Consider the following 19,884-nt stretch of genomic DNA (forward strand, 5'->3'; position numbering starts at 1 on the left):
ATCAATGCAGCATGTACTATTCTTCGATATTTTAAAAGCCAGACAAAAATGTCAATATGATGAAGTCTTTCAAAAACAGATGCCAAGGAAAAATTTTTAAGTAAAACAAATTAATTCATGGGTATAAGTAGCAAAAATTCAATGTTTAATGATACAAAAATCTAATATTCCAATCACAGGTCCAATATGCACTTCAGTATTTGTAGCAGCACTTTTTGTAGTAGCTAAGAACTGGAACAAAATATATGCCCACCATTGGGTATATTAGTGCAAGGGACTATTACTGTGCCTTGAGTAGAAAAATAATACAGGGTTAAACTATGAGTATGAAGAATTCAGAGAAGCATGGAAAGATTTATGTAAACTATTCCAAAATAAAATAGGTAGCATTTTTTTTTTTAAATAGTATACCCAACAACTATAAGTGGAACAAACACAAAAACTAAATTTTAATTATAATGGCCAAAAAGGGCTCAAGAAAATGACATGATATACTTCCATATCTTCTTGACACAGTGCAGGACTATAGATATGGAATACTGAATATAATTCCATTAAAAGAATTTACATTATACATCTCAAATTTACATAGTGAGTAAACAACAACCACTCTATGAAGTAAATAGTAGGAATAGACTCATTTTCATTTTATAGATGAATACTCTGAGATGAAGTTCTCATTACAACTGGCTTATACAGGGCCAGATAACTTATAAAACAATTAAGATTTAGAGTTTAAAGTATATAATAAATAACAATAATCAAGTCTAATAGTTTTACATGGGGACAATTTATAACTCCAAATACAGTTCTCTTGTCAAGGAAAAAAAAGCCCCCAAACCCAACAATTAAACAAAAACAGAATATGTCTACTTCCATCACACATTATTTTAGGGGGGAAAAAAGAATGAGCAGTTGTTTAGGAGATACACTGTCATTACATTCCTCATTCATTCTCCAACTTAGGACACATTTTCTGTAACAGTAGCCCTAACTGGAGAGTTACTGATCTGGATTATTCACTTTCTCTAAATTTAATTCTACATTAGATTGAGCATAGAAAATAAATCTGATACCGTGGGAACAGAGTGTGGAATACAACATAGCATTCTCACTCTCTTTGTTGTTATTTGCTTGCATTTTGTTTTCTTTCTCAATTTTTCTTCTTGTATAGTAAGATAACTGTATAAATATGTATACATATATTGGATTTAACATGTATTTCAATATATTTGACATATATTAGACTTAGGGGAGGATGTGGGGGTAAGGAGGAGAAAATTTGGAACAAAAGATTTTGCAAGGGTCAATGTTAGAAAATTACCCATACATATGTTTTGCAAATAAATAAATTTTTAAAAAGAAAAAAAATCTGATAATAAACATAATAGCATTATTTTGTGAAAACTATACAATTTTAGATAAGCTAGACTAAATAACTTATACTTTATAAATTTTAGACCTGGGGTTTGTCAATTAAATTGTAAATTCATCAATTCTTACAAGGTTACTTTATCACAAATCCTTATTTAGCACACTATTCCTTTTCAACAGTAACAATAAAATTAGAATTTTATATAATGCAATAAAACAAATATTATATAAGATATTTCTTCTGAAATTTGAGAAAACTGTTTATGTAAAGAAAGAGAACCAAGGATCAGATACTTGTAAGTCCTCCCTAGTAAGGAAAGCATTTTGCATTGTTGTCCAGCCATCAGAAGTAGCTTCAGAAGAGACAAAGGAAAAAGCTGCTAAGATTTCAAAAGCAGGGATTCAAGGAATTGTTGATGGCTGGAATAATATTAGTATGAGCAGACAGGTTTAAAGTAGATTTTAGCAAAAACTGGCCTTTCCTTAGATGAATGGAAATAGGACCCTGTCAACAAGAATGTCCTAAAGCATAAATAAAGCTGATAAGATTTTCAATTCTATCCATCTTAACTTTTATCAGGAGAAATAAGAGCAAAGGCAGTGGCAGTAGCCTTTTGAGAGCATCTCTATACATGCAGCAGGCCAGCAGGCATGGCCTTTGGAGGCAATTTCTTATTGATACAATGGGGACAAGTGCCCTTCTTGAGTCCTTGTGAAAAAGTGCTGAGGTAATGGGGTTCTGTGACCCCCTAATGCCCACAGTCAGAGGGCTGGGATCTCTTCTTCCCATGGTTACATGACACTCAGTCTTCTCAGCTTTTCTGGCCAGGAGGCAAGCTGTACCCACAAATGAAGGACTCGTGCCCTCCTACCCTGAAGATGGCTTCAGGTTTTTTGTCAACTGTAAGACTCTTCTGAATTAGTTGGAGAAGCTTTGAATCAAACATCTTAGATCCTTCTCTTTCAGTCGATTTTATCTTTGGTAGATACCATGGGAAGTTTTATAGAAAGATTTTACTTCTTTATTAGGTTTCTTTTGCAATCATGCATGGTGCAATTGTGAAGTGTGATGTACTTAAAGAGTTAGATGAGCCCAATTCAATGCCCAGCACTGGCATTCACTGCCTACTCTGTATGGGCTTCCAGCTCTCATTTTATCAACTTCAACTCTGGAACTGTATGAAGACTATATAAAAGCATTATACTTTATTGAAGGAAATGGAACAAAGATCTGTATGGTTAGGAATGTGTTATTTAAAAAAAAAATCCTTTAAGTGAAAGAACAGCTAATAAAATTGTGAACCCTGGAAAGAATAGTCCAGATGGTAGGACCCTACTTTTAAACTTGAAGAATCCTGTCTGACCAGTTTCACTTAAATGGTTAACACTCAAATCACTGGCAAAATTCCATCAGGTAATATGTCATAGAGCACTCTATAAACCTGTTAACCTGCTATTGTACTATTCATTAATACATACTCATTTCATATCTTGGTATGCACTTAACACACCTTATAAAAATAAAACACAACTAAGATTTGTTTTTCAAATAATTTTGTTGTTGTTTGGTCATTTAAGTTATGATCAGATTTGGGATTTTCTTGGCAGAGATCTTGGAGTAATTTGCATTTCCTTCTCCAGCTCATTTTACTCATGAGGAACTGAGGCAAACAGGCTTAAATAACTTGCCCAAGATTATTACACAGTTAACAAGTGTCTGAGGTCAGATAGGAAGTTGAGTCTTCCTGATTCTGGGCTTCCTGAAGCTTTATGCATTATGGCCCACCTTTCTGCTCCTATTTTGCAAATAATTATTACTTTGAATTCTGATCAAATCTAATTGTTTCTAGCTACACTTTTAACTGAAACATACATATACAAAAAATAATAAAATAATAGAAGAGAAAAATCATGTTTTGTGTGTTGATCAAAAAGAAACCTTTATCACCCTTTCTGTGAATTCAAAATGGATAGTTTATATAGTGTTAATTATCTCACCTCTAATACCTTAACTTAAAAAAAAAAAAAAACCTAAGAAACTAATCAATCTTTTCTCCTACTTCATTCTTTACCATCAACTCCATATATATGAGCACTAATGTGGAAATGTATCTTGGTTGGAGTAATTCCTAGGCAGCTTCAAAAATTCCCTAAAATTATTACTGTTATGATGTTCATCAGGAACAAAGCAAAATATTAAATTTTTAATATTTCTATTAATTTATGAAATATTTTGCTTCTTTTGTTAGGAGAAACCTGGTGGCAAGACCATTAGATCTATTATGGTCAAAGTATCTGGGTTCAAGCACTGACTTCGAAAACCTAGTCTCTTCATGCCATATTTGACATCCTCTAAAGCTACCACATCCTAGACAAAAAGAAAAAAACAAAAAATTATCCTTTTAAATTTAAAATTTAAAATAAAATTTAAGACAAAATATGCTGAGATCCACCAGGTTCTTCCATCTCAACAGATACAGTCCTAACCTACCAACTGCATGTACATGTATGGATATGTTAGTCATGACATTTCAGCAGACTAATACACGCTTTTAAAAATGTATTTATAATATACATCTATATTAATTCTTTGGAATTGAGTTTTTTACTGTAAGAGTCCATAAATTAGAATCAAGTCTACATAACAGAAAGTGCCACTTGTCCATCATTTCATCTTGCAAACTAATCAAAAAAAAATATTACAATGTGGTTCTACCCCTACTTCCAATTAGGCCTTATCTAAGAACACAAACAACGGGTTTATTTTTTAGTGTGTTTTTATAAATTCAATCTTTTGGGGGAAAACTTAATTTAAAAAGTCAGCAAATTTTGTTTTTTTGGGAGAGAGGGGTTTTTATAAAGTATGTAACATGAAAATATTCTACCAAAAAACAGTGAAACAGCACTTACCTTTCTCTTCAGGACACTTAGTTTTTCAACTACCCCGTCAAGGAGACTAACAACTGAATCAACAGCAGGACAACTGCTCAATGTTTTTTCTAATTCTGCAACTACCATGGTGACGTGACTGGTCTCTCGGTCAATATTTTTCTGTGCAGCTCGAAATCGCTTGTTCAGTGTTTCATATGGTACCTAAAAAAGTTACATATAGTAATGCACCATAAGCAAAAATGACTGAAGTAAATTTTATGAAACAAGATATTCACACTAGACAAATCTCCATCAATCAGGACCAAGTAATTTAATTGTTTGAAAGAAATCTTAAAGGTCATCTTGTTCAAAATGTACCTTTTCAGGAAAGTAGTCTATCTTAATCTGTTTACTCTCACAAACTTTTTTCACATCTGGAATGTATTTTCTTATTTTTTTCCTTTTTCTTTTTTTTACCTGATCTTAATGGTAGTATTTTCTTTTTTCCAATGATATGGACAATTTTTAGCAATCATTTTTTACAACATTTTGTACTGCAAATTTTTCTTCCTCCCTCCTCTCTTTCTAAAATGGTAAGCGATTTGATATAGGTTATATATGTGCAATTATGTAAAACATATTCCCATATTAGTCACAGTTATGAAAGAAACACCATAAAGAAAACACACAGTATGTTTTGACTCGTATTCAGAGTTCATCAATTTTTTTTATCTGAATGTGGATAGCATTTTCCAGCATGAGTACTTTCTAATTGTCTTGGATCATTATATTGCTGAAAAGAGCTAAGCATCCATAGTTGATGAAGACACAAAACTGTTGTTACTGTGCACAATGTTTTCTTGATTCTGCTCATTTCACTTTCCATTGCTTCATAGATGTATTTCCAGGTTTTCCTGAAATCTGCCTGGTTATTATTTCTTTTTGTTCTATAGTATTCCATTACAGAATATACTGTATTTGTTTAGCCATTTCCCAAATGAGGGCATCCCCTCAATTTTCATTAGTTTGTCAGCACAAAAAGAGCTGTTATCAATATTTCTGCACTTGTAAAACCTTTTCTCCTTTTTATTGGATACAGACCTGGTGTCAAAAGATATGCATAGTTCGATTGCCCTTTGGGCATAGTTCCAAATTGCTCTTTAGACTGGCTGAATTAGTTTACAACTTCACTGACAAAACAGTGTACCAATTTCATTTTCTCCCTTCTTCATTTGTTTCTGTTAAAAATTCTATTCTTCCTTTAAGTCTCAATTTAGATATTACATTATCCAAGATTTAAGCTTTTTTTAAAATCACATTCAGATGAAAGTATTCTTTCTCCTCCAGCTTTCTTGAAATATTCTGTTGAAATTCTGTCTACCCTAACATGCTGTACTATATCTCTTCACTATTATCATGCTGTATTATCTCTCTTCACTACACTCTATCATAATTGTGTATATATAGATGTACTGTATCAATTTCAGTCCCTCCAAAACACACATGAGAACCAGACACAATATATCTAATTTTTTTTCCCATGTTAAAAATACAATTATCTTTCTGAGAAGGGTACAACTGATAAAAGAATCTAAAAACACTTTAGAATTATAAGTTTACTGTTACATTTGACTATGGAGGGGTGTTGAGTAAAATGGGAAACTGAGGACTTCCCAGAATAATCACTTGATAATTCCAGATCTAAAGGTCTCTTAATCTTTAGGCTCTGGGAAGAACAAAGACTTTCCAAAAGAGAACATTTAAGAGATAACTGTTTTAAAAATCTTACTATTTAATGGCCTGGAGATATTTGAAAGGCCTACAAACTGGCTAATTTCTATTTGTTGATTGAAGAAGCCTGAGGTAAAATAAATCTCCTGGGTTATTCTAGCTGGACGGATTACTTATCTTTAAATAAATCTTGCTTATTGTGGGGGATTATATGGTTTCTCATAAAATTATTAACTAAGGTAGATTGAACCTATAACCTGAATTTGGTTTAAACTTAGGCAAACACATCCACAAACATTTGTAAACCTTGTGAAACTGACCACCAAAAATTCTGTTAGATATATCTGCTATAAGCCGACTATATCGGCTTGTCTAGAATTTAATAAACCTGTGCTATTTCCATTTAAACAGGTGAAAATTAACCAGATAAGGGGAAGGGAGGGGGTCATGGATTCTTGTGGGTTATGACTATATAATCGCCTTTAATTTCTGTGATCACTGCCTCCCCTCACTGGAGAAGTCCAGTGAGTAGACTGTTTCTCTTGAGATCCTAATAAAACTTCCATTCTTCACTTTGAGATATCTCTGAGTATTTTTGAATTGAGTTTGCCATACCACACATTGTGGCACTGTAGTAACTCATATAACTCCCAATCAGACTCGAGTCTTTGCCACTGCTCCATCTTAAACCCTGACTGTTAATGATTCCAGGACAACAGAAGGGCAGTTTTTTTTCTTGCCAACACCAAGAGAACAGAAAAATAAACAGGATTTTCAGATAATAACTCCTACATTTTTATTTTTACGTCGTAAATAGTTTAAATAACAAGAAAATAAAAAAAGTTTATAACTGACAGAGATATATGGCTCTTTCACTACTTTATTTCTGCCACAAAGGAGTATCCCAGCCCGACCCCCACCCAATCCCCAAGTCTCAGTACTGGCAATTTTGTGAAAATGCTGCTTTAGTGCCTCATCCTAACCCAAAAGTTACAGGTCTGGTCTCTCAAAAACAATGACAGCAGTGTAGAAGCTTTTGCAGGTTATGTACCAGGGAAGGGATTTGGGTTCATGGATCATGTTAAAGTCTGGAGAGAGAGATCCATCATCTCTTTACTCGAGTATGTGACAATCACCTAATTCACACTTCGGAGGGGCAACTCATCACTGAAGTTTCAAGGGCCTAAGCACCAAGAGCTTTGTACTATAGGCACTAGGATAAACACACCAATAAAAACTGCCTCAGGCCTGTACTGCCACAGCTTGGGGGGTGGGGATGGAAAGGGAGTGACAGAGGCCAACATTACAGTTAATGGTATTATTAAGCTAATGAAATAAAAGAATCTTTCTCAACTTTGTTAGTAATCCAAATAATAATAATAACAATAAAGATGCAAAAGTTTAAAATGACAAGCATGATCACTATTAAGTTGTTTTCCATAACTTTGGGGATAAATGTACTAAACCAACTATTACATTTGGAGGTGGGATGGAGAACTTGTTCCAAAGTATATTCTCACAAAACACAACAAGGAACAGCCAGTGAAAATACATTATTGGAGATTGTCTTGTGCAAAGAAAAGCAAGAAGGCCAGTGTCATAGATTCAGAGTACAAAAAGGAGAGGAAAGTATAAAAAGACTGGAAAGGTGAGAAGGCATAGGTTGTTTTAAAAGCCAAGCAGAGAATTTCTCGTTTGGAGTTCACTGATTAGGGAAGTGACATGGTCAGATCCATGGTTTAGGAAGATCACTTTGGCAGCAGAGTGGAGAGAGACTTGGGACAGGAAAACCAATCAGCAGACTACTGCAATAGTCTAGACAGTGGTAGCTGTCAATGAAGTAGTTATATGAAAGACCTTGTGAAAATTAAAGTGACTTGTTGATTGTCCTTCATTCTTAAAGAGAACCACGACATCAGGGGAGGTGATGCCATGACATGAAAGCAAATTGGATTTAAGTGAGGGAGGGCTGAACAAGGTCACCTGCCTCACTTTCTTGTTCTGGAGCCATCTAGGTCCCAATCAGGACAACTGGAGATGGCCCTGGATGCAGTGGAAGCCATGGCCTTTAAAGCTCAGGTCTCTAGGAGGCCTCAGTTTGACTGAAGCAAGGCCCATTCAGTGATTAAGGCTAGATAAGAAATGAGGCAGGGAATGACCTCTTTTACCTGGGGGTGGGGGGGTGGGGTGGGGTGGGGGGGACAAAGAAGGAAAGGAGGGAAGGGGAAGGGAGAGAGAAAGGAAGGGAGGAAGGAAAAGTAGAGGGAGGGAAGAAGAGAAAGGGAAAGGGAAGGAAGGAAAGAAAGGGAGGGAAGAGAAAAGAAAGGAGGGAAGAAGAAAAGGAAAGAGAAAGGGAGGAAGGAAGAGAAGGAGGAAGGGAAGAAGGAGAGGAGGGAAGGAAAAAGAAACCTTGTCGCTTAGTCCTTGATCCTGGGATCAGAGCAGCTTACTCACAAACGACCTATATTTTTAAAGACAAGCTGACATCAGGGAACTGATGCCATGACATGCAAATGCACTGGATTTAAATGAGGGAGGGCTGTGCAAGATCATAAGCCTCACCTTCTCTAGAGCCAAGTGGGTCCATGCCAGATATAGATCAGGACAGGTGGAGAGGGTCATGAAAATCCAAGGAGAAGGGGAAGCCAGAGAAGGTTTTTGAAGAGAGATGAAAAAGTTTGGAAACGCCATTGGGATGACGAGGAAAACCAACTGATTAAGGAGTCATAATGATTGCTGTGCAAGTCCACTTGAGAATACATAAACAGATTTGTAGTGGAACCAGTCAGCAGAATTTCAATTTTCTCAAACTATATTCAGCAGCAGATAGTGAGATTAATCCAGACTTGAGTACCAACAAGGCATCATCAGTAACAGAGCATAAATTCAAGGATAGAGGAAAATGTATAGTTGGACTGGTTCACCAAGGGATTGAGATAAGGAAGACACAGCTTCCATAGGGATAATGGTCTGTGAAAGAAATGAACAATGGAGGTACTTGGTAACCACATTGAACAGCAACAAGACTGGAGGTCATAATATCACGGGAAAGATTTAGCATTCAAAGATTATAGTAAGAAAAAGGAATTTTGGAGTTTATAAACATGGAAGTGGGACACTTTTGTTTAACGGTCAGATTGCAGGCATTAACTATATCTGGGAGCAGCTGAGATAGAGGAGGTCATGAGAAATGAGTAAATGGAGAAAATGGAAAGTTAAGTGTTTGAAGTAGTTTCAACAGGCATGTTGAAATGTCCTACTGTGAAAACAGGAATTGAGGAAGAAAAAACGTGAGCTAGGCATTGAACTCCTTGAGAAAGCAAGGAGTTCAGGAAGTAACAGCTAGCAGATTCCTGATTGGATGATTAATATGAACTGAATGAATCTCAAAGAAAAAGAGATTACTATAGGGTGATAGTGGCTAAGTCAGGGTCTGAAGGTATTAACAGGAAGCAAGAAATATTTGTACATTCCCACCATAATCAGCAATTTGGAAAATATAAAAGAAAGCACGAATAGTATTGGAAAAGAAAGGTAAGGATGCTGTGACACCAGAAGGGAACAGAACTCAAGTAAAGTGCTTCAAGATGGATTGCATAAAATCTTCTAGAAAGCACAGTAGTAGGGGTGAATAGATCTGAAATGGAATGGGAGTAAGAAATGAGCAACGGGGTTTGAATAGTGATAGCCAAGGTTCAGAAGCAGCACATCAAATATAAGAAATATTTTAAGAAGAAAATAGTAAAGAACTGGACATACAAATACTGAATGATATAAAAAGATGAAATACTGTTAACACAGGAAAAGGACTGGTTACCAATGTGGAAGTAATTTCTGAATTACCTGTTCAGGTCTGGTCAAATAAATGGCTGAATAATTAGAGCAAAGGTCAAAACAATAAAACCAGGAAAATGATAAAGACAAGACCCCTGCAAAAGGAGTTCTAAGCCTAACTTCAACAAACTAAAAATATGGGAATAGAAAAATATTAATTCTAATAATCATTTCCCATAGAAATTTAACAAAGAAATTAGTTATTGGATCACCAGAAGATGACAATAAAAAGGGCTCACAAACATTTCTATCTTTGTCACGTGAAGATGTTTTGACAGCCAAGGACAATTCCTGAGACAGAATACAAACTCATTCACAGAACTTTTAAGAGGAACATAATGTAAGATTACAAGTAGTGTCAAAGAAGAGCAGAAAGGTAAGTGTTGAAACCCATTTAAGCCAGGTCATCCCAAAAAACATTTACAGATAAAATTGTAGGGGGAAAATATAAAAAAAAATTGAGTTTTTTTAGTTTTTGTAAACCACTGAAGACAATGACATCTAGTCATTCCTGTCCAGTCTATGCTTATGCTTGGTATGAGAGATCTTCTTGTATAATAGATCAGAAGTTTTTAATGTCTTCTTGACAAGACTCTTTTGGTTATAACATCAAATCTCCCCTTCAAATATGCTGGAAATGAGTGCGCTTTCAAAATTATCAATTCTGCTATATATATTTGATCAGTGTCTCTTTTCAACTTTTTCTTAAGCACATTTCTACTTCCTCATTTAACAAATTTGGTCCTAAGGTATTACTCTTGATGTGGTAGTTACATTTGTGTAACCATGGGCAACTTATGTCATCTCTTGATGTCCTCATCTGTAAAATGCACATAATATTCATGCTATTTCTGTGAAGATCAAATGAAAAAAGGCACTTAAAGCACTTTGCATAACATTTCCCAAGATTTTGAAATATTATTTGTTCTTTTTTAATTACCCAAGTTTGAGCTGGTTGTTCCTTTATTCTCTGCTCACTATATATTTCCCTGAAGTAGGAATGAATATTCAGTGAATCATCCAAGTAACCAGATAGAAGTGCCTGAAGTACTCTATCAGGTATTTAATATGTTTATTGCTTATGGGAGTATTTCTTTCACTCAAAAGCATTTTTTAAAAAAGGACTGACATAACACCTCTTAATTTTCATGTCAGTTTGCTCCAAGTACAGTCATTATGTCTCAGATCCAAATACCATCACCATAAACAATAAGTGCCACCAAACAAATTGAATTAAATTAGTCTCTAGATCTTGGCATCTGAAGTTGCTAACTTCATCCTCTGATGAAATGTAAAATACTCAGCTGCCAACAGACCAATCTAAATTCAGGTTATTATCCCAAAAGATTTCAAAGCTCTTCTCCTGTCTGTAAAGAAGGTGCAAAAGAATTTCAATTAAAGCCTCTTGCTTGAGGTATACTGTGATGTAATTAAAAGTAATCTTCTGTTTCCCAGGTCTTCCCTACTATTCTGTATTCTGAAATAGTCTATTATAAAATATAGTTACAATGTATATTTAAGGCATCTAACTTATTACAATCACTTATCATGATTTATTATTATCACTATTAGGTATTTCTATATACATTTTAGATTTTGGCTGGAACATGAGGTGTATATAGAGAGAGGAGGTGTGATAAAGGTACAGCTAGGTGATGCAGTGGATAGAACACTGGGTCTGGAGTAAGGAAAACCATAGTTCAAATCTAGCCTCAGCAACTTTTTAGCTATATGACCCTGAGTAAGTCATTAGTCCTATCGGGCTCCTTAGCTGTAAAATGAGCTGGAGAAAGAATGACAAACCCTTCCAATATCTCTGTCAGAAAAACCCCAAATGAGGTTACAAAGAGTCATACACAAATGAAAACAACTGAACAAAGTGTGAGAAAGTTGGAAAAATGTAGTCAGATTGTGGAAACTGGTATTTGAACTTTCATTTTGAAACTTAAATAAGGCTTTCCTCAACTCTACTTGACTTTATTAAAACACATGCGTTTAAGAGATTAATCTCCAAGACAAATCTTACAATCTTAATATTCACAAAGTAATTACAAAGAAGAATCCCTTTCCTACTAATTTAATAAGAAATATCTTAGATGTTATCAAGGCCCTCTGAAGTTTCATATACTGTTGCATTTACATATCTTATCCATTTTCTCTAAACTAGTAGTTCTTAAGTTGGGGTCAGGAATGTATTATAAAAAGATTTTGATAGCTGTATGTCAATATAATTGATCCCACTGGTAATCCTATGAATACATATTTTTTCCATTAAAAAACATTATTCTGAAAAATGATCCATAGGTTTCACCAAGACTGTGAAAGGAGTTCAAATCACTAATAAAGTTAAGAACCTCTGCTCTAAATCCTCACCTCACTCATATATGTAGAAAAAGTACTGAAATCACTTATTCTCTATCTATAATAATATATTCTCAGCTATCCCCAGAAATGTAGCTACAAATTTCTTTATTCTACTATTAATAGAGAGCATAGATAATTTCTACAAAGGCTACCTGGGAGTTCTAAAATGTATTCATTGTATTTCCTTCCCTAAACAGATTTATGATCCAAGTTGAAATGAATTTAAATGCAGTATTCATCTTATATTCATTAAAGCACCTTTAATCTTGTATCTTGCCTTTAGAGACACTACCTTATTTTATCTTCCTGTGGCTAACACAGAAATTATTTACACTTAAGCATAGCTGCTCCTCTAATTCATCATCTTCTCATCTGATTTTTTAAATTCTCCCATTAAGAGCAATTAAAGTTACTCATCCTTCCTTTTTCAATTGTTTGCTCTATATTGGATTTGTTATGCTTCTTTCCTTATCTTTTTGCAATATACTTTTTCTCCATTCCAAGTTTCCCTTCAACACAACAAGGATAAAACAAGTGGAACTCCAAGGCAATACTAATAATAATTTTTCAGTGTCACAGATCATCTTAAATGTCAGTGCTTGGGCTACTTTAATGAGAGTTGTATTTACTAAGTCTCAAACATTTCTACAATGAACCCATTTCTTGCCTCAAGTTCTCTAATTTTAGAAACTTATAAGTCAAATAGCTTATCTCATAGAAGAAAAGAAGTTATTTCTTAAATCAACCCCAATTATCAATTGTAAAAACTTCAGACACATATCCCTCTTATAATTCATAGTACCAAATTGTCCATACTTCAGTTTGTTAAGTAACCCAATTAAACTTTGAAATTTGTGAATACAAATGTTCTACTCAATGTAAAATGTGAGAGAAATAATAAATTTATGTAAGAAAAAGTTTGAAAGTTAAACACGCAGCAGAATACACTACATACAATAGTGCTCAACAAATATTCATTGACTTGGTTAAGGCCAAAATAGCACTAACCAGGTGGGGTTTTAATTTTTTTAAAGGGGGTTAAGTAAAACTTAATCCAGTATAAAAGAGTAACTTGTTTGCCCTTCATTTTTAAAGGAGACTAATGATATGTCATCATCACGCTCTCCCTCAGAGTCATCACAGTCCCAGTGGCAAGACAAATAACCAGATGACTGACATGGTCAGGATGCAATGGGTGATCTTGTTATCTTTGATATCTGATCTTGTTATCTTTGATATCTGATGAAGTTCTAAGTCTTCCATAGCACCTGCTTCAGTCACCTTCATGGTTGTTGAAACAATTATTTTCATCTGCCCATTCTACCAGGGAAAGTCTTCATGTGCTTGGAGTAAACATTCCCCTAACTCACCAAAAGGTTTGAGGCTTATCAGTTACCTTCACCTTTTTTAGTCAGTCTGCTGAGATAGTTGTGTTATTGGAGTGTGGCCAAAGGTACAAATGTGAACTCATCTTTCTCTTAAACCCTCCCTTCTGCTGGACTTCCCTAATACTGTCAAAGGCACCACCATCTTTCCAATCACTCAGGATTACCACTTACATTATCACATTGATTCATCAAATTCTCATTCACTCACACATCTACTAAGTTATCAAGTTCTGTTATTTCTACATTAATAACATTTCTTGCATATATACTGCATGTCTTCTCACTTCCCCTTTCCTCTTAACACTATTACTACCCTAGTGCAGGCCTACATCATCTCACTACTAAACTACAGCTTTAGCTTGCTAGTGAGTCTCCCTGGCTCAGTCTCTCCCAATTCCAATCCATCCTTTATTCAGCTGTCAAAGTGATCCTCCTAAAGTATAGGTCGGATAATATCAATCCATTCAATAAACTCCAATGACTCCCTATAGTTCCAGGATTAAAAAAAAAAAAAAAAAATCCTGTTTGACTTTTAAAACCTTTCATAAAACTTTGCCCCTTCCTACCTTTCCATTCTTCTTATTCTCATTCTAATCCACATGTTCTGTGAACCAGTCACACTCGTTTACTTTTTGTTCTTTGCATAAGACATTCCGTCTCCAGGCTTCAGGCATTTTCACTTGGAAAGCTATCCCTCCTCAACTCTCCTTTTTAGCTTCCTTTAAATCTCATCTAAAGTCCTACCTTCTACAAGAAGTTTCCTAGTTCTTAACATTAGAGATTTTTCTCTAAGACCATCAATTTATCCTGTACAGAACTTGTTCATGCACATTATGTCTCCCTTAACTGTAAATTCCTTTACAACAAAAAAACATTTTTTGCCTCTCTGAATCCTTAGCACAGTATTTGGCACAAAGCAGATGCTTGATAAGTGTTACCTGAATGACAGATAATGACAGTTTGCTTCTTAAGCACCCTGGTGAGCCAACCTCTTAAAGGATCACAATTTTGGACCTGGACTAAGTATGGCTACCCTAAACCCAAGTGATCTACTAGCTTCAGTCTTCCAGTAGCAGGAATCACAAGCTGGTGTTACCATGGTCAATCCTCAATTCAAATAACTCAACTTGTAACAGTAGAAGATTGGAAATAAAAGTCAATAGTCATTTAAAAAGAATGAGGAAACTATATGAATGTGATGGAATAACAGCAGAAAAAATGAATTTGAAGAATTTCAAAGAAATGAGATCTATGGAAATTTCACAGAAACAAAAAAAATGTACCAACTGCAATATGTAAAGACAACAGTTTAACAGCAAATTTATACATGCTATGCATACACAGCAAAGAATATTAAAAGGTTCATATAAGAGCAATGATATTAACATGTTTAAGATCATAACAATTCTCTTTTGAAATGTTAATCAGTAATAGCATAAGTTTATGGATATGGTTTCAATTACTCATATAATCACTAGAGCATTTTTCTTTCATCTTGAATGTCTTAATTTTTTATGTTTTATATAGTATAATGTTTTATATTTATATGGTACAATGCCATACTTGTCAATGAAAAGTAAACTGAAAAGAGGTCTGGCTCTGGAGTGTCAATTTTGTCACTTGGATGTAACATACTCTTTCAGGCCTCAGTTTCTTCACCTGTAAAGTGATCCCTGATGTCCTCTAAAGCTCAGACTCTTATGATAATGAGTAATAAATTCAAGTGAATATTAAGGCTTAATGATGGAGCCACAGCATAGCAAATGCATCCCTTCTTTATGCCAAATGGATTCCTTCAATTAAAATAAGCCCTGGATTAACAATAAGGAAAAAGTCCTCATATTCTCCAAAATATTTATTGTAACTTTTTTTTTTCTTTTTCTGATAACAGCAAAGAACAAAGTAGATGGTCATCAGCTGGGGAATGGCTAAACAAATAGTGGTATACGAATGCAATAGAATATGTGTATGATGAATATAAAGAAACCTGGATAGATCTGTATGAAAATTTATTTGTACAGTGAAGATAAGTGGAGTCAGGAAAACAATACACACAGTAATTACAACAATGTAAATGGAAAGATCAAAAAAAATTTTTTTTTCTCTCTTAAAAAAAATACTGTTTGTTATATGAAATGACTGAGGGATAGGGGGATGGGGGGAGGAGTACTTGGGAGATTGTGGTAATATAATAAAAAATATCAATTATAACTTATTTAAAAAGGAATAAGCCCTGGAGCACGTTCAGATACAGTAATTCTGAGCACACTGCCTTGAACACAGTGGGTGCTTAAAAATGTTTGCTGATAAAGCATTTCAACTTTGTTTTTCCAGATTTTGACAGCATATGTTTGGATTTACTTTATATATTTGTATAGATGCATTCCTTTCCTGTTATTAAGTTCAAGCTACTCTTCTAAGCAAACATATTGATTTTAAATAGTTGTTCCAGCTTTTAACATATGGTGAAAACTCTCCACCCCCCAAATGGAATAGAAAATTGTTAAAGTGTAATATTTGTAACCAAAGCTTTGCCAAATTTTAAATAAATTAAACAATATCTGTAGAAAGAAGAAAACTCAGCAAATTCATGGGAAAAAAATTCAAGGATCATCATTTTACTGTTAGATAATATTTCTATACACACACCAGAACCATTGGATGGCATCATTCCCATTTCAAAATAAACACAGCAGTACACCTCACTAACGTATACATAATTAGAATAGATAAGCTGAATCAGGGAATTGTTCACCTTATACAGCATTTCAAAGAATATTTTACTACATGCAATTCTAATATATGTATTTAGTAGCTAATCAATTGTTGGCATATGAAGGACCTTTAATATTCACATTTATGACTAGAACACAGCTTCCATTTTATAAACCATTTTGCTAACTGTTTTTATTAGTGGATTAATAATTTGGCAAAAAAGGGTGCTTTTGCAATTTTTTCTTTAGCAAATTGTAGACATCCCAATCATCTTGTTTAGAAAGTTATTTAGTTTTTTGTCCTTTTCTCCAGAGAAAGAGAGAGGCTAAATCAGTATTTTCTGGGGAAGTACTTAGTAGCAGAAAAACATCAGGGAAAGAGAACTGGACTCAGACACAACACCTGGGTTCAAGTCCTGTTTCTGACTGTGGCTCTGGGGACATCAGTGGTTACCCCCAAGCAATCCTCTAGGAGAGGAGTTCTTAACACACACAGGAATTTGTCTTCAAAATTATGTGATAACTTGTTCATTTAGAACATTATATAAAATGCTTTCTGCATCTAAAATCCTAATGCTGAGAGCTGGTTTCTGGGCTTCCTGACATTGCCAAAGAGATCTAAAACACACAAAAAAGTCAGAGAAGTCTGATCTGAGATCAAATTTTATCAATCTCCATCTATCCAGGCAGAGGTGTTTCCTACATTAGTGATTCACCTCTCTCAACACCTTCCTTCCAGCAGTACTAGATAATAAGAATTATTTTGGTTTTATAATGATATCAAGTCTAACATACAAACCATACCCTTAAGAATCTTAAAATAGAATTTGCAAAAAAAAAAAAAAAAAAAAAAAAAGACATTCAAGAAATGTTAACTTTCACATGCAGTACACAGACATTTAAAAAGGCCAACATGGTGCTTGAACAAGCAGCACAAGTGTTGAGGAAAAGATCACTGAGCTGCCATGGTAAGGGAAAAAACGGTGCTTCAGCCGAGTCTTATAAGATGGAATTTGGTGGAAAAGAGGACATGGAGTAAAGAGAAATATTCTATAAGGAAAATAAATGGAAAAAGAAGTTCAAGAGAGCAGAGAGAGCATCAATCTTAAAGTCAGAAGATCTGGGCTCAGGTCCCAGCTTTTATTAACATGCTCTGTTGTTTGCAGACAAGGGACTTCCTCTCCCTGACCATCCTCAAGTTTTCTCATCTGTAAAATGGGGATAATGGTCTCTGTTTTATCAATCTTACCTATTTTTTGTATGGAAAGTACTTCAAAGTCTTAAAATAATGCAAGTTATATTATTATTTATATACTCAGAAAATACTGAAGAGATAAAACTGGCTGACTTACATTTTGTGCTGGTAAATATAGGAGCAGGGTGGGTAAAGGACAAAGTGCACAGGGTCTTGGTTATCAGGATGAGGAAAGTGAAGCTGATTCTGTAGGCAGTGGAGAATGAGTTTCTGATCATCGGAACTATGGGATTAACTTTGTCTTATCTGGCCTAGGAGGGCCGAACTAAGGCTAAATAGGATGAATTTATTTGGAAGGCTATTTTTGCTGAATGGACCAACTCTTCTTAAGAATTAAAGTTTTCAAAAATGAAATGGACAGATTTGTGAAAGGAATTCCCTTGTCCCTGGAGATCTGCAGGGAAACTAGAAGGTGCCTTGTTGCAGAATGTTTTAGTACTGGATTAGACCTAATTGTAAGATTCTTGACAAATACAGGATTCTATGATTACAAGTAACAAAATAAAACCGTGTTTCAGAAAGATTAATGTGGCAGTAGTGTGCAAGAAGAATGGAAGGGAGAAAGAGCCCAATCAAGTGATGCTAAACATTGTCCAGTCAAATTATATCACAATGCAGAATAAGTACAGCAGCACAAATGAGACTATGTGTATAAAATCATAGCTTGTTTATCCTTGTTATCATCACCTCTAAAGTAAAAGCCAAGGAGACTAAAATTTAGCTCTATTATGCATAATTTAAATATCTATAGATAGTGGTTAAAAAAAAAAAAAACTGCAATTCCCAAATCCTATGCCACATAAAAGGGCTACTTCCATGACTGTTTCATATGAAAAGAAATTATAGATCCCTAAAAAATTCTGTAGAGTCTTGCTCCATTCTGCTCCCCAAGTTCTTAGGGCCTCAGAGGAAATTCTATTCTGGAGGGCTACTTATTTCATAAGTGATAAAGAGAAATAATAAATGAATCTTGGAGAAGAAACACTCACATATCTTAAAGATTCAAAAACTTCACTTTTTTACAGGATAGTACAACAGACACTAAGTACTGACAATACCATGTATGTTGGATGCCTTCATGCCCGAGTTTCAAATTAGATTCTATTCAAAAAGTTCGCTAAGTTATTTGAAGATTCGTGGGCTGATGAAGACAAAAGGCCTTTGCCTCTCAACATATATAGATTAGGTATTACCAACTATTTCCTCCTTAAATAAAGCCTGAGAATGCAGATTTTTTTGGCTCAATTCTGAGCTCTTTAGAGGCCTAATATTTCCTTAACCAAGCAGACTGCTGACTGAGGGTTTCCTAAAATCTCAAGCTAAGTAATAGTGAGATTAGGCCAAACCTGAGACACCAGGGACTAGAAGCCAGAAGGCACCTTTTCATTAGCATTCCTTTCTATACAAGTAGGAGGAGACTAAAAATCTTAGCCAGTTATAACAGAACAGAGTAAGACTCTGTGACAGGGATGAACATAATGGGAGAATGAGAAATCTGAAATATATGGGCCCAGAACCACAAAAGTATGAAAAAAAGGAATGAAGAGAGCATGCACAGTCAATGAAGTGCCTGAATTTGGAACTACAACAGTCTGCTTATGAGTTTTGGATATTAAAATGGTATTTACATGAATTTTAGATGGTATCATAGTCAATAAGCAGTTTTCCTTAGGTAAGAAATTAGAAATAAAATATGATGGTCATTAAAATAGCAGTTTATCACCTCTGTGACTTTTGTGAAGTGTTTGCGAATTCTTTTGTTACACAAAATGAAATATAAAAATTCAAAAGAAACCTTGGTTCACAAGTATGTCAGAGGCACACAGAAGGGATTAGCCTGGGGTTAAACAGTGTGTGTGGGGAGTAAATTGTGTGTGTGTGTGTGTGTGTGTGTGTGTGTGTGGAGGGAGAGAGAGAATAAGCTGTGTGTGTGTGTGGAGGGAGAGGGAGGGAGAGAATAAAGCCCAGTCTCCCTAACTTCAAGAACTTTGGGACAGACTACCTACTATATCACAATGGTATGCAGAATTTTAGATAACTAACAGAAATGAGCTACCCAAATTAAAGTCTTTTCAGTTTCTCCAGATATATACTAGACAAAGGGCCTTACATCTCTGCTCAATATTTTCTGTTGAAAATAAGCTTATCTCATTAACATATTTAACATGTATTGGTCTACCGGCCATGTGGGGGGGAAGGAGGGAAAAAATTGGAACAAAAGGTTTTGCAACTGTCAATGCTGAAAAATTACCCATGCATATATCTGGTAAATAAAAAGTTATAATTTAAAAAGAGAGAGAGAGAGAGAGAAAATAAGCGTATCTATTTCAGTTTTTATCTGTAGACTTTTTTC

The 19,884-nt window shown here is 34.7% G+C and overlaps 1 protein-coding gene across 4 annotated transcripts in view; it reads right to left on the minus strand.

Annotated features, from left to right (window-relative positions):
• MAEA (macrophage erythroblast attacher) overlaps positions 1–19,884 on the minus strand; it is a 142,797-nt gene that overhangs the window by 106,905 nt on the left and 16,008 nt on the right. For all 4 annotated transcript variants that reach the window (XM_012552408.3, XM_003773451.4, XM_031943995.1 and 1 more), the window contains exon 2: positions 4,285–4,467. In XM_012552408.3, coding sequence (XP_012407862.1) covers positions 4,285–4,467 — 183 coding nt within the window. The remainder of the gene's footprint in view (positions 1–4,284; positions 4,468–19,884) is intronic.

The sequence above is a fragment of the Sarcophilus harrisii genome, chromosome 6 (assembly GCF_902635505.1).
Source record: "Sarcophilus harrisii chromosome 6, mSarHar1.11, whole genome shotgun sequence".
In the NCBI taxonomy this organism is placed as follows: domain Eukaryota; kingdom Metazoa; phylum Chordata; class Mammalia; order Dasyuromorphia; family Dasyuridae; genus Sarcophilus; species Sarcophilus harrisii.